This window comes from Sinohyriopsis cumingii, chromosome 12 (genome assembly GCF_028554795.1).
Source record: "Sinohyriopsis cumingii isolate HCF-2022 chromosome 12, ASM2855479v2, whole genome shotgun sequence".
NCBI classification, from domain to species: Eukaryota; Metazoa; Mollusca; class Bivalvia; order Unionida; family Unionidae; genus Sinohyriopsis; species Sinohyriopsis cumingii.
Genome location: NC_142972.1, coordinates 59,767,219 through 59,784,295, shown reverse-complemented (window position 1 = coordinate 59,784,295; position 17,077 = coordinate 59,767,219). Strand labels below are relative to the sequence as shown.

The window sequence follows — 17,077 nt, the reverse complement described above, 5'->3', positions numbered from 1 at the left end:
TGCACACGTTTACATGATCACAAAAACTCTTTGCTGGAAATGCTACACCAGAAGCAAGGTAAAAAAAAAGAACTACCAGAAAAATGTGTTCTGGATTTTTTTATATAATATAAATTTTTAGTATGACGGAGATTTCATTGAATGACAGGAGATGGCAGACACCCATCATGTCACGAGGAAAACTCTCCCTGAGTCAGGAGGTGCACAAGTATGGATATTAGTAGAATCTATCATACTGTATAAATGTGGTATAGGGGTCCAAAAATGTGGATTCTGAAAAACATGGTACCCAGTTGGTGGTTGGGGACAAAGTATACCTTGAACTTTTTTAATCTTTTGAAAGAGAATATAAGATTTGATTTACATTGAAACCTGGAAATGCAGTTAAAACACCTAAGTTCTAAATTTACGTCAATTGGAAAATACCGGTAGCACGTCATCTACATGACAACATCATAAAACAAAATCAGTGTAGTAATACTCCAGGCAAAATGATATTTTGATGTGACATAGGATTATGGTCACGTGAGAGGTAGGGTAAGAATTTTATGCATGAGCGTTCCAGCAGAAAAATCATTCAATTGATAGGATATGTGACTAGCGAAAATATTGAACAGAACATGGGTTTCATGTCATGTCAAAAGTAATGCATCAATTTTACTGTGACAGTTTATGTTGATAGATTGCTTATGTTCTGGTACATGTAAGTATACCTAGCATAGCAAAAGGAACCAAATAACCCAAGCTGGATTAAAGACATTGCAGCTTCACTATTTTGATTGAACAAAAACCTTTTCATATTCATGCAAAATTTCTAAGGAAATTTCAGATTAAACTTTCTAAATTATAATAAATCAAGGAAATTTCAAATAAATCGAGACAAATTAAGTTTGAACAGAAGTAGTATTTAAATGATAGTGTTGACAGAATAGTCCATTGATTATTGTGCCCTTACCCCACTCCTTCCCACGTGGGGGTCAGGATATAGAATAGGCTCAATGTACATAATAAAAGTCGACTAATGGAGACAACCTTTTTTACTCTTTAATGTGATGATATTCAAGCAGAGAAGAGGTTGGACTTTTTAAAGTGTTTAGTTTATTAGAAAGAAATTTGGTGTTGGGTTTTAAAGGTTTTTACTCTCTTTTGCCTTTGTCATCGTTTTCTTTGCCTCAGATACGTAAACTTATTTGGCATGATTTAGCCAGGATTGTGCTGATCATATACATAGATGCTCATTGAAAATTGTGAAATTAAAATGGGAAAAAAATTGCTTGCCTTCTCTTGTAAGACTTCTCATGGACAAAATGCATTCCATGGTAGTCAGGTTTATTTTGTGCCTTGACTGCCCATTTTACTTTACTAAAAGGCAAAGAAAATTTTATGAGAAAGTCACAAATTATTTCCAGTTGATAATAGAAATATTGAAATGGGGATGAAAAACACTGAGTACATGTTTTCTTTGATTTATTAATTATGTCAGTTTTATTCATGATTGATATAAGCTGGTATTGAAAAAATATACAAATGTGTCAAAGAGGCATTAGATTCTCTCCCTCCCTCCCTCCCTCTGTGGTGTGCATTGCTTGGGTGTTCCACAATACACATAATGCACTTCTTTTTCATCATCATTTATCATTCTGGTGACATGGCCCTGTCGGGTTTACACAAGTATGTGTCAGAGATTGTCTTTGATCCTCTTTATTTGGACAGGTAAGGGGTGACAGGTGGCTGAGGTAATGATCATAACTCCATTTTTGTGGTGAGATTTTCTGGCCAGACAGGAATTCAGACAGGACAACTAGTGGTCAGTGCACTGTTACCAATGGTTTGGTAATCAATAGTGTCTGTTCATCAAGTTAGGCATTAATCCTAGAAAATATTTTTGGACAACTTTACATGATATACATGTATATGAAAGATAATGTACTTACTTATAAGCCAAGTCCATGTACAAAACAATATAGACCTGATCTTCTGTCACATAATGCATCAGCATATCAGGGTCTATATGGTTTGTTTTAATGATTACCTTTAAGAAACTGCAGAGACCCAGATATGCATGCCTATTATGCAACATCAGATCTGGATCTATGTAGTTTTTTAGTTGGTTGTGACTTATTCTCAAGTATATATGGTAGTTAAGTTGGAACCAAGTGCAAGCCACATAACCATGATCTGCATGCACATTATGCAAGATTCGTAAAGGTTTATTTTCTTTAAAAAATGAGCTGAAAATGAACCAAATCCATGAAAGTTGTAGATAATATTTTCATGTTTTACCTTTATTTCTTCATTATACTGCCATTATTTAGAAAATCCACCTGCCACCGCAACCCCTAAATAGACCCTGGAGTGCATTCAGTTTTGTTCATATGTAAGATGACCAAATGCCACATATATTCTGAAAAGCATAGTATATAGATTCTCATAATATTTGTCATGAATAGTTTGAAACTGCTAGAATTTGTTCTACATGCTGGACTTCACCAATTTAACCTTTGAATCAAAGTCATGGTCATAAAAAAATTTCTGTTCAGGTTTTAGTTTCAGTTTTTTTCGTTTAAATATTCCTATACACTTGATGAATTTATTTATAATTTGGATAAGTTTTTATGAAGCTAAGATCATTCTGTCTGCAACACTTTTTTGATGACTGAACCCAGTTGGCCAAGATTTCATTAACGTTGTTTCATTTGCATATATTCCAAAAAATACACCTGATGAATTGTGTTTATACTTAGGATGAGTATATCAAACTTAGACAATTAATTCTGCAACATGCACACCCAACTTTTTACCTTGGGGTCACAATCACACGTTTTAGAGTAATGACTTCGGTCATGGGCTTGACATCCTTGTCTGCTGTGTAATGAAGGGTGAGTTCTTTCTATGTTGGACTTATCTGTGATACAGGCCCTGGCCTTCTCATCCTTGAAAGGTTAGAGAGACATATCATGCTTCCATCAGTGTCACTGTAAAGATTTTATTTCAAGTTCATAAAAGTACCTTTGACATTAGTCCTGTATTCAAGAAAAACCTAAGTTTAATATTGTATGCTTTAAAAGTTTGTATATCTTTACTCACTTATGAAACAAGTCCAACCACAAACTGAACAGACCCAGATCTGCTGTCATATAATGTGTTGGATTTGTTAGGAGTAATGAGCAGAGCAAGCAAAATAGACCCTGGTCTGCAGGTGCACTTTGCTTTTGCAGATCAGGATCTTTGTTGTTTGCAGTTTAACATATAAGCAAGTATATATGGTAGCATACATACTAAGGTATTCACATTTCCCATGCAACCAAAACATTGCCAGCATTTTTTCAAAGTTTTTGATCTGTGTATTTACTACATTAGATTCAGCTGGAGCTTTGGTACTGTTAAAGTCTCCCTCACTGTAAGGCCCTTCATTATAACACAGTTTCTTTTATAAGGCAGGTCATGGATCCCATTTAGTATATAATAGTAAAATTATGTGTAAGATTTTGATTTTTAACATAGCTTTAACAATTTTTCAGTCATATCGCAATGACGTCTGCATTGTGGCAGTTTATAGTGATGTCTAGCACTGAGGCATCATGCCACAGACATATAGCATCATGACCCACCCAGTCACATTTTTCTGACACCAGCCAACCAAATCCAAATCACACACATACACATGGGGTCTTTTTCGAAGGGCAAGATTCCAATTATTGGATTGGAAGAAATGATAAAAGCAAGAGAGACAGACAAACAGACAGACCGGCAGAGAGAAGGAAAGAAAGAAAAAGCTATTGCCAGGCTGGAATAGGTAGACAGATGGGTAGATAAGAAGTTTTATCATGTTAGGAGAAAGTAGTCATCAACCCTGAAGAGAGTTACAACACATACTGATACAGTACATCAGTGTCACTAAGACTAAAAATAGCTGCCCCTGGTCACATAGTATATGATATTGCTTATGCAGGTAACCACTCCTATTTAACAACTGAAAGTTGAGGATGGACTTTGAAATTGTTTGTTTTTATTTATTGTTGAAGTCAGTTAAACCACTCCCACATTTTGTATTGTTTCCTAGACTGAGTAACCTACCATGTATACTCATGTATAGCCTGGTTAAACTGCATAGACCCAGGTCTGCCATTGCATGATGTGCCAGCAGATCTGGGTCTCGGCAGTTAGTTAGAGTAATCAGTAGAACCATATATACTCACTTATAAGACGAGTCCAACTTCAAAATGCACAGATCCAGATCTTCCATCTCATAATGTGCTGGCAGATATGGGTTTGTGCAGTTTGTTAGGAGTAATCAGCAGAATGAACAACATAGACCCTGATCTTCCTGTTCATTTTATGATGGCTGATCTAGGTCTTTGTTGTTTGATGTTGGTTGTGACATAGAAGTGAGTCTATATGGTATTTATGGTACACTTCCTAAATGTTGATAGGTCTGATATGCTCCAGGCTTGACAACTAATACTCTTCTGACTGACCGGATGGTATATGCTTGACAACTAATACTCTCCTTGCTGACTGGATGGTATGTGCTTGACAACTAATACTCTCCTTACTGACAGTTCAGATAATACATGCTTGACAATAATACTCTCCTTGTTGACTGTTTGGATGGTATATGCTTGACAACTAATACTCTCCTTGCTGACTGGATGGTATGTGCTTGACAACTAATACTCTCCTTACTGACAGTTCAGATAATACATGCTTGACAATAATACTCTCCTTGTTGACTGTTTGGATGGTATATGCTTGACAACTAATACTCTCCTTGCTGACTGGATGGTATGTGCTTGACAACTAATACTCTCCTTACTGACAGTTCAGATAATACATGCTTGACAATAATACTCTCCTTGTTGACTGTTTGGATGGTATATGCTTGACAACTAATACTCTCCTTGCTGACTGGATGGTATGTGCTTGACAACTAATACTCTCCTTACTGACAGTTCAGATAATACATGCTTGACAATAATACTCTCCTTGTTGGCTGTTTGGATGGTATATGCTTGACAACTAATACTCTTCTTGCTGACAGTTTAGATAGTACATGCTTGACAATAATACTTTCAATGCCGACTGTTTGGATGGTATATGCTTGACAACTAATACTCTCCTTGCTGACTGTTTGGTCAGCTTATGCTTGACAACTAATACTCTTTGCTGACTGTTTGGTCAGCTTATGCTTGACAACTAATACTCTATGCTGACTGTTTGGATGGTACATCCTTGACAACTAATAATACTCTTCTTTCTGACTGGTTGGTACATGTTTGATCAAAAACTACTAAAAAAATAACATTCAGTTAATCATGGCAGCCAAAAATGAATAAGACAAGAAAAGATTAGAATTCTTTATTTCAGACTACATAATCCGTACATGTAAATTAAAATATAGATATAAAGTAAAAACATTGTAAACATAAAAGAACATACATATCATACATACAAGTATACAGACATACAGACACATCTACACAATTAACTATGCCCTGCATTATGTTAGGAATGAAATTAAGTGGCACATTTACAGAGTAATTTATTCCATCTGCTAATAATATGGGAATTTAAACGAATGTCATAGTTCGAAAGAGATTTCAATATACAGTTTTTGCTACTAGATATTCTTGTCATCATTGAGAATGCATACTTTCTCATTACTTCATCAAAACTGAATACATTATAATTTACAAACATATTGGAGGCACTGTTCCATCTAGGAAGACCTACTAGAAAATGAAGACTATTGTTATAACCAATAACTAGTTTTCTTTTCATACATTCACTAAAGTTTGTCCAGAGAGGAGCACAATACATAGTGCAGCAATAAGATTTGAATAATCTAATTTTGATATGCAATGAACAATTCTTAAATTTCCGTAGAAGCATGTTCGAGTACATAAAAATTGGCTTTTTAAAAAAACCCATGTAACACTGACCCAGCTTACAATTTAACTCATCTATATATATATTAAATAACAAGGGGGAAAGAATACCCCCTTTCCTCACAATGATCCAACCAAGACAGTTTTGTGTGAATCACTGACATAAGTAAAGTTTTATTGTGTGTTCTACTATTAATTTTAAGTCTGATATGATATACCCATATTCATCACAAAGTTCATCTTCAGAGGGAGTGGATTTGAGCCTGTTAGCATTCTAATCTCCTACTACATAAGCATGTAGAGTATTAGCATTTTCTACAATAGTATTAATTTTGCCCAAATAATCTACAAATTCACCATATATTTTCTGCAAGATTACAAGGTAAATATATAATTGACAAAAAGCACGGAGGAATCCCCAGTATGGATAGTAATACCTATTAATCTGGGATCATCGAGGTGCTGTACTTCTATAATACTTGCGAGAGATCTGCGGTATAGTACCCCGCCACCTCTGTAAGGTCTGCCTGTATGAATATCGTTAGAAGATTCAATTGACGATTATGAACTGACCCATAGAAGTCGTTGTCTACGGATGAGAGACAGTCTATCTCACTGTCGAGAAGCCGAATTCTTGTAAGAAACAAATATCAGAAATATCACATAAAGTTCTTACATAAAATAATAATAATAAAATTGAACCATTGATATTACAAAAAAATTATATAGCCCACTCTTAACCTCAACCCCATCCTCTTAAACTTGCAGCAGGGGCTTCTTGGTTTTGTCCTGCCTGATCTTCTTTCCATTTATCCATCTGTCCATCGATTCATCATCAGAAGCTTGTTAGCAAGACTGCAAAGAAAACCCACTCAACACTGATAAATGAAATTTGGTTGAATATTGGGTCAGTGCTAGTTACTGCCCTAAATAGTTTCTTTAGGATAAATATTTAGTTTTATAATTGACTACTACGGTTCAGGAATAAGCAGTATCTGGTTCCATGTGGAAACTGGTACTATAGCCTGCTATTAGTGTGCATATGTATAGATAACCTTAATAGATTTTCATGCCATTATAGAAATTTTAAAATTTGTGAAAGATTCTGGATTTGGATTTTACTGTCCTCAATGGGGCATTTGTGTTTTACAAACAAATCAAACTCTTGTTGAGAACATCAATTTAATGACAAATAAGCACAAATTTGCCATTATGGATTTCTTAATTATTCAGTAAAGCATGTAACAAAACTGCTGCTTCATCCATTAGTTTATATGCTCAAATCGTTTAACACTGATAATAACAGAAGATAACATATTATGACATTCACTGTAAAATGATCCAATTTGAAGGAACACCTTACAGGTAGTATTCCATACTTTGTAGCTTTGTGATAAAAACCTGGCATGCCATTATCTACATGTGATTGGTTTGAATTAGGTCAGTGACGAGATAATTTGGGGAATGTAAGCTATTCCATCTAGTACATACCCTATTAGTCATAAAATTTATATTTAACATGACATAATCATGTTAATGATTAAATCTCGGGACTACACCCAGTTTTGAAGAAGTATCATTCAACTTGACGTCAGTTTTGATCATGGGGCTTGGTTGATTTTCAGTGCAGTCCATGACTAGAGGGGTGGGGTAATTTTGTATATATTTACAAAAACTTCCAAATTATGAATGACTAGAGGGGTGATTGATTTAGTTTTGCATGTATTTATAATAGCTTCCAAATTATGAATGACTTGAGGGGTGACGTAATTTGCAAGTAATTTACAATAGCTTCTAAATTTTGAGTGACTATAGGGGTGAGGTAGTTTGCATGTATTTGCAATAGCTTCCAAATTATGAATGACTAGAGAGGTGGGGTCATTTTGCATATATTTACAATAGCTTCCAATTTATGAGATTAGCCAGAAAATTGGATTGTGTGGTTTCTAACTAGATGTCAGTAAATATTTGAGAGAGGTTTAAATTAGACCCTAACATTATGCCTAAGGACATAAAGTTGTGACCGCTCAGGTCATAACTTAGAAATTACTGAGATCCTTACACAATAGCTATATAAAAATGACACTTGCCATGAAAAGACAAATTTTAAATGAAAATGAAAACTTTGACCCTCTGTCGTGGGATTCATTCTTCCCTCCAGGAACTGAACCCCTGGGTAATATCGTAGAAAATATTCTGAACCCAAGTCAGTAACCATACTTGCTATGTATGAAAATTCAAATGCAGATATAGACTTGACCCTAGGGGGCAAATATTGTGGAGGTGGGTGGGACAAAGCTGCAGAGAGCAGGAATACGTGTTTGCAAACACTCTGGTTTTTCCAAGTGAAAATGTATACTTTTGTCCCTGTACAGAGACCATTACACTAGCAAGAGTTACTTACCTTGAACGCTGCCTAAAATACATGTCCCACTAACGTACTTTACAAATCATGCATGTGATACTTAAGGTTATGAGGCCAAAATTTCATCAGGAAGTCTTAAACCTTAATCTGCACTTAAAATGCATTTGATTTGAATTTTAAAAAAACTGTGGTTTTAAATTCCACCAATCATGAGGTTGGATTCAAGCCCAGACTCATGCCACCAATCATTAGGCTGTATTCAATGTCCAGGCTAAACTCCACCAAGTATAGACTGGATTTTAAGTCCAGATTCCAATTACACCAATTATTAAGCCAGATTCTATACACAGACTCAGTTTCTTTTGTTGAAGACTGGATTGTCTGTAGCAGTAATTGCAATGATTGAGTAGTCAAGCTTGCACACACATTACCTTTTTGTCTCTCCTTCAACTGACAAGACCTTACTGGTGGTGGTAGCAACATCAAAATGAATTGTGTTAAGGGTCTCTGATTAAATTAGTGAAGTCTTGTATTTTCTGCATCAATGGTTTAGGTGAAACTTAGGATAATATTACTATGAATCTCAAGTGACTGTACACTGATATGCTATCTCACTTGCATACACAGAATATAGCATCATTCATGGACAAGATGTATTCCTTGGAACACTTTTTTCTCTTTAAAATAAATTTGGATTTTAAAATCCAACAGAGACATTGGTACAGAGAGTTCCCATATGGTTTGCATCAGCCTTGATCGTAAGAAAAATGTTCCCAAGGTAATGTCGTTAGCAATAAATAGAAAAGGAATGGTTGGACAGAAGAAAACAATTCATGTAATAAAAGTCTTTAATTTGATGTCTCGTTTATTCGTGTAAGAATGTCCTCGGATGTATTTTTTTTTTCTACTTCTTCTTTTCATTCACTATTTTAGTTCAATAGATGATCAGTATATCCAGACCATATTGATAATACATTATGGAGTTGTCTTTCCAAAATAGGCAAAAGCTTGCTGTCTTTTGATGTACATTAAAATACTGCAGAACATTAGTCATCCAAACTTGTCATTGGACACGAGACTAGTTCAGGCAATCTAGATTTCTGTTAATTAGTAATAGTGGTATTTATTCAGTCAGCATGTGTTACATAACAGACTTAGAGGAAGCAATATAAACGCAGTATTATAGACACATTAAACAGTCAGACAATAAATATACAATAATATATGCTAGAACATGTACCAAAAGATGCACACATTACACAAGCAAAACAAGACTTCTTGATTAAATCTAGGGTTTACCCATAAAGCTCTTATGGGGCTCATTTTCAATTAGGTCATTGGGTTTACAATAAAGCAACTTATAATGGGGCTCCTTTTCAATTGTTTTCTAGGTTTACCCATAAAGTGGTGAAGGGGTTCATTTTTATTTGGGTCCTAGTTGAGTCTGTATTGGTATATACACTTGCAACTATTTATAATGCTTTTGTTACAATACAAGAAACCAGTGCATCTGTCATCTAATACCTTGTTATTTATCAACAAGGGGCCCCGAGTGGTATAATGCGCTCTCCATCACGGATTACTGCCATCTCACCTCTGTCTGCGTGGGTTCGAGTCTCAGGATCGGCCAATGTGGTTATGTGAGAAAGCTTGCCGGTAGCTTCTCGTGGGTTGGTGGTTCTTTCCGGGGTTTTGCCAGGTTCTTCCTCCACCATTAATACTGGCTGCCATGTATAGCCTATCTTGTGCTGAAAAATGGCGTTCAACCCTATAACGACAACAATTTATCAACAAATAAAGCCAATAATTACGGTGACTTAGAATTTTCTTCCCTCCCCCACATTCCCCTCACATATAATTGACTCCTTGATAAACACCATAAAGATAAAATAATGTGGAAATGTTTTAAACACAATATTTATAAATTGGATCCATATTGATGGAAATGCGTGCAAAAGTACCCCCATGTAAAAGGTCCCAATTCCATTTATTATTCAGTTGTTTATTTCCATCCATTCTCTCAGACATTTGATTTATTGCTCAGGGTCGTTAAAAAGCTCTTAATTGATCTTGTAAGGGAAAGTAGCACTAAATGTGCTGTAAACAGAATATAAGTGTGCTTCATGTGACAGTATGTGTGTGTAAATATGGCAGTCATTGTGAATTATGGGATTGCTATTAAATTCAAAGCTTTTCTATTTTGTTTTGACCACATTTGCATTAATCAATTAATACTAGCATGATTGGTTTTGTTCAAGTTCATGACTATGTCATTTTAGGTAAAATGATTCAACTGAATGGTTGGATACCATCTATTTTACATGTAAGTCCAACTGCATGCTACAGACCCACTCTGCCATCACACGATAGACAGGCAGATCTGGGTCTTTGTAGTATGTTAGGAGTAATCAGTAGAACAAACAACATGTATACCCTGGTCTGCAGATACATTATACTACAACAGATCAGGAACTTTGTTGTTTGCAGTTTGACTTAAAGCAATTTTTCACGCCAACCAGTAATCATAAGCATTGTATGGAGCATGCCACTTTCTTGTAAATTGCTGCAATTGAAAGGATTAAAAAGAACTTTGTATACTATAAGGGTAGTGTACATGAAAATAGCCATGGGTTAATGTAGGTAGTATACACGAAAATAGTCAGAGGTTAATCATAGTATGAGGTAGTGTACCTGATATTAGTCAGGGGTAAATAGATAGTATAGAGTTAGTGTACATGAAAATAGTCTGGGGTTAAATTTTGGATTAAAGAATTCGTTTTCCAAATAGGAAATCTAGAAAAAGCTGCCATTTCATGTTCTAATATTTTCTTTTCTAGATAATTTAAAATCTTTGGAGCTTTGTATACACCAGATTATATTGGATATTATGTTTCAGGGAAGTACAGAAGAGTCTTAAATTTATAATTGCTCTTTAGTAATTGTGTTGTGAATCATTGTGTTTGTTGTGAGTTTTTAATTGCTCAGGGCACATTGCCTTTATTGTGAGTTTTTAATTGCTCAGGGGACATTGCCTTTATTGTGAGTTTTTAATTGCTCAGGCCACATTGCCTTTATTGTGAGTTTTTAATTGCTCTGGCCACATTGCCTTCATTGTGAGTTTTTAATTGCTCTGGGGACATTGCCTTTATTGTGAGTTTTTAATTGCTCTGGGGACATTGCCTTTATTGTGAGTTTTTAATTGCTCAGGCCACATTGCCTTTATTGTGAGTTTTTAATATCACTTGCCACATTGCCTTTATTGTGAGTTTTTAATTGCTCTGGCCACATTGCCTTTATTGTGAGTTTTTAATTGCTCTGGGGACATTGCCTTTATTGTGAGTTTTTAATTGCTCTGGGGACATTGCCTTTATTGTGAGTTTTTAATTGCTCTGGGGACATTGCCTTTATTGTGAGTTTTTAATTGCTCTGGCCACATTGCCTTTATTGTGAGTTTTTAATTGCTCTGGGGAAATTGCCTTTATTGTGAGTTTTTAATTGCTCTGGGGAAATTGCCTTTATTGTGAGTTTTTAATTGCTCTGGGGACATTGCCTTTATTGTGAGTTTTTAATTGCTCAGGCCACATTGCCTTTATTGTGAGTTTTTAACTGCTCTGGTCACATTGCCTTTATTGTGAGTTTTTAATTGCTCAGGCCACATTGCCTTTATTGTGAGTTTTTAACTGCTCTGGCCACATTGCCTTTATTGTGAGCTTTTAATTGCTTAGGCCACATTGCATTTATTGGGAGTTTTTAATTGCTCTGGCACATTGCCTTTATTGTGAGTTTTTAATTGCTCAGGCCACATTGCCTTTATTGTGAGTTTTTAATTGCTCTGGGGACATTGCCTTTATTGTGAGTTTTTAATTGCCCTGGATTATATTGTGTTGTGAGTTTATAAGTTTATAACAGGAGAAAATTAACTGTCCCTGTTGCAAAATACTCCCCATTGTTCCTTTAAAATTAAAGGAAAGATTCAAAGATTCATTGTTACAGTTTGCTTATGACAGCTTTAACCATTTGAAAAGTTTTATGCCATTGAAAGCAAAGTCATTGCATTGTTTTGTTGCTTAGTGCAGAATAATTTGGTTGCTGTATGCATTTGAGATGTCACATCTTCCCACGTGTTCAAGAAATTGTTTGCCATATGCATTTGAGATGTTATATCTCCCACACATGCCCAGGATAAGAAATCATTATGGTCTGCTTTTCAGGATCTGCATTATGTCATTAAAAAAATTTCATCAGCTACAAAGAATCAAGAATTTTACAAATCATGGAATCTAACTTAAAGTCAGTGAATCTCGACAGCGAACTTAATTGGGTCTTTATTTTAACTGTACAATAACTATTGTAGCTAATGATTTTAGGAATCCCGAGAATCAAAATATTGTTTATGTTCAGGGTTGATGCTTGCAAAGCATAGATAATACATGTTAAATTTTCAAAAATGGTGGATTTTGTGTTCTGAAACTATGATATACGGTGGTTGCAGTGTAGACAAGGAGAGATAAACATTTTACCGATCAACCATTTTTTGAGAAGACAGTTCTAAGATATTAAATCTGTCCACCAGAAAAAACGAACAATGTTGTTCTAGTTTTGAATTTAATACCATTTTTCAGCATGTGATAGGCTATACATGGCAGCTAGTATATCTAATGGAGGAAAAACCTTGAAAAATCCCAAAAAGAACCTACATCCCATGGAAAGTTACTAGCAAGGTTTCTTACATACCCTTGCTGACCAAGTCTGAGACTCGAACCCACAAAGAGGAATGATATACTGGTGGTCTGTAAATGCTTGGGACTGCTTGGCTACCTAGGGGCCCATGAATAATGTATTGGTATACCCAAAAAAATCAGGTGTGAACTGTTTGAACAGTAATGAACCATCAGTTAGATGAATAACTGTTTCCTTGGGTCTTATGTTATAGGTGTTTGAAAATGGTTGGCATAATATGATGTTATAGGAAGCAATTGATTGACAGTTGGATCATAGTAAGAAAATTGGGAATTGATGATCTTGAAAAATATGTTTTGTGTTTGAAATTTCCATGGTTGTAATTGATTAATATGCCATATTTTGCCAATAGCATTCAGCCGTGTGTCAGGTAATTTGTCAGTAAGGCTGTCGGCTTCAGTGGAAAGAAGATTATCAATAACAAAGTAACTCAGTAACAGAAAGCTATTCTTATTATTTTGATCACCAAGGCCAGATCTCCACACTGTCATTTATTAACACCTTTTCTTGCAAGTTGTCCTCTTCAGAATTGTTAGAATTACACATACAGATTTTAAATGGATAAAAGGCATGAGGGCAAGGATTTCAAGAATGAATGATCTGGGTTTTTTTATAACCAAAAAACAGATTTTGCATGAATACAACTTTGAGTGACTTCCAAAATTAAAAATGATATTTAAATGGAAATAGACAATTCAATAAGCTTTTCTCTTAAATATGTTACTCACTGCATCTGATCTGTGATGGAAATGGCAGAAATAACTTCATAATTTGATCAGTTGTATACATTATTTGGAAACGAGTAATACATGTAGCACATGGCAGGCAGTCCAGGATGGATCATCCAAATTTCATTTTGACATTTTGAAGACATTAATTTAAGATGGGAAATATAGTAAAACCAACAAAAATTAGCAGAGATTATAAAGCTGAAATACATCCTGAAGGTAAGAAATGATGGGTGCAATATAATCTGTGTAAACATGTAGGATGTGACATGCTCACTTCGATGAAACTATCCAAGGGTAACACTGTAAAATTCTTAGTTCAGAGGCAGAAAATCTCTTTTGTTCAAGAACGTACTTGACAAGCTATATTTTTATTGTAGTTTCTAAAACAGTGCAGACTGCTCCGATGGCCTGGTGGTTAGAGCATCTGCCTTAGATGTGGGAGGTTGCTGGTTCGAACCCCAGCTGAGTCAAACCAAAGACTTATAAAAGTGGTACTGACAGCTGCCTCACTTGGTCCTCAGCATTAAGAAGTTAGTGTTAGGACTGGTCGGCTTGGTGTCAGCATAATACGACTGGGCGGGACATGCTGCATGTCTGTGGCATGATGCCCCAGTGCTAGACATTGCTGTAAATTGTTACACTGCAGGACTTTGTAGCAATATGACTGAAAAATTGTTAAAGCTGCGTTAAAATTCCAAATCTGACACACATACACACAAAACCAGTGCAAGAGCTAAAAACAAAATACATCCAGTTGCAATATCATGTAATATGCATCTTAGCACTTCCTTTTGGGAACTCATTGGTTGCATCTCTGTTGATGATATGCATGCATGTAATCTGTCATCTTTTTGTTTCTTTTGCAGCCCAACTTAAGCCAAGCGGGGAGTTGGACTTCCGGCCAACCAATGAATTTCCGGCTCTGCAGTACCTCGACAATGTGGATGCAGGTAGTCCATCCGACAAGGCTGGACTCAAGCCTGGAGACTTTATACTTGAGGTAAACAAGACATAGCTTCATTCAAATAAAAAAAATCGATGTAAATCTCATGTAAATTTCTGATTTGAAATGCCATCTGGCCCATAACTAATAATCCAGATATTTTTTAAACTTCAAAATGGTTTATAAATTCATGTTATTATTTGAAGGATTGGGAAAGGTAGAAACATTTGTTTAGATACTGTATATACTTACTTATAATTCAAGTCAAACTGCAAAGAACAATGATCTTGATCTGCCATAGCATACTGAACCTGCAGATCAGGGTCTATGTGTGTTCTACTGAGTAGTCCTAACAAACTGCAGAGACCCAGATCTGCCAGCTATTATGCAGTGGCAGATATGTGTCTGTGCAGTTTGCTATTGGACTCTACTTATATGCAAGTATTTTTGTTAATGCCAAATCATGTCAAACTGTATATAGTAAGTCTTCAATTGTCAAAGTGGCACAGAGGATACAAAATGAAAATTGGCTATGTACATTTGATTTTTATGGCCAATTATCTGTCATGTCCTCTGGATTCAATTTACAACCTTTGTATCTATCTGCATCACTTTGAGCTTTGATAAACTTTTACTCAACCTCTGATCTCTCCCTTTATGTCAATACCATGACTTATTATCAGGATGGGTAAACAGGTCAGTCTCCATCAAGAAATGGTGATAAATTATGCTCAACATGCATTCTCTCTTTCTCTCTCTCTCTTTATATATATATATATATATATATATATATATATAATATATATATATATATATATATATATATATATATATATATATATATATATATATATATATATATATATATATAAAAAATTCTCAGTGTTTATAGTTAAGGTCAAGTTTGCATCTCATTGGCTTAGTGATATGATTCCCCAAAACAGAGACCCAGAATACTTAAATAATCTGCTTGAAGTGGTGATAGTCAGTTTCAGGACTTGGATATTTCATGCTGTCTGAACTAAGTTTGGTGGTGCTTTTTATATACCCCCTGTATTGTAGTTTATTGGCAACTGTATTCACATTAGCAAAATATACATTTTTTTAATGTCATTATATGTGAAGGAGAGATGACAGCTAAATTTCTTGTTTACTTTTCAACTCCTTAATTCCTGTGGTCTAGTGGTTAGAGCATCCACCTCGGATGCGAGAGGTCGTGGATTCAATCCCCGGCTGAGTCATACCAAAGACTTACAAAAATGGTACTAACAACTGCCTCTCTTGGTGTTCAGCATTAAGAGGTTAGTGTTAGGACTGGTCGGCCCGGTGTCAGGATAATGTGACTGGGTGGGACATCATGCGACATGTCTGCGGCATGATGCCCCAGTGCTAGACATCACTGAAAACTGCCACACTGCAGACATCGTAGCGATATGACTGAAAAATTGTTAAAAGCTACATTTAAAAAAATCCAAATCGAAAGCCAAATTCCTGTACCATATATACTCACTTATAAGTCATGTCGAACTGCAAGCATCATAGACCCTGATCTATCATTACATAATGTACTGGCAGATCTTTGTTGTTCTACTGATTACTCATAGCACATTATGCAGTGGCAGATCTGGTTCTGTGCAGTTGCAGACTACAAAAAAAAATGAAGAGATTAGGTATTGAAGTTCTGACAATTAATTTTGATGATGTTTGTGTGTATATATATATATATATATATATATATATATATATATATATATATATATATATATATATCTCCAACTAAATGTTTCTGTCTAATTTGGTAAAGAACAGCATTTGTTTTGTTAATGTTATTGATGGTTGATGTGGGGAAACATAAATAGTACTGACATCTACAACACAAATACAGTATTTTGTGTCATGTTGGAGAAGGGCTGTTCCAGTACAAGACATGTTACCCAGGGAAGACACGTTTCACATGGAGTAGTCATCCCTAGATGAATTTTAGAATCTTGTATCATTTTTATTAAAATTCTTTGATTAATCAGAAAACCCTTGCTTTTTATTTTATATTTTTCAACTGCCTTCTCAGGGTAGCAGCATGTTTAAATAGAACATGCCTAATTGCTTTGGTTGATGACAGTTAAAGTTCTTTTCCATTGTACAGCATGTGTAAGGTCTTGAAAACGTTTCCTTTTTTGCTAAAATATATACCAGTTTCCTTATTAATTGACCATGTACCTTAGATGGAGACAAGTCTCCCATCTTTGTTCATTGATCACATGCAGCTGCAAGTTTCAAACAAGATAGACCCAGTTCTGCCAGTATGCAAGCTGATCAGACTCTGTTAGGTTCATTATTTTGTCTTCTTATATCAAGCATTCAGTTGAATGTTGATCATCAGATTTGACTTAATTGGCATCAGAAACTTGGA

At 35.2% G+C, this 17,077-nt stretch overlaps 1 protein-coding gene across 2 annotated transcripts in view; it reads left to right on the top strand.

Annotated features, from left to right (window-relative positions):
• Positions 1–17,077, top strand: part of LOC149786558 (uncharacterized) — a 206,657-nt gene that overhangs the window by 170,030 nt on the left and 19,550 nt on the right. For both annotated transcript variants that reach the window (XM_089977064.1, XM_089977065.1), the window contains one exon: positions 14,591–14,724. In XM_089977064.1, coding sequence (XP_089833190.1) covers positions 14,591–14,724 — 134 coding nt within the window. The remainder of the gene's footprint in view (positions 1–14,590; positions 14,725–17,077) is intronic.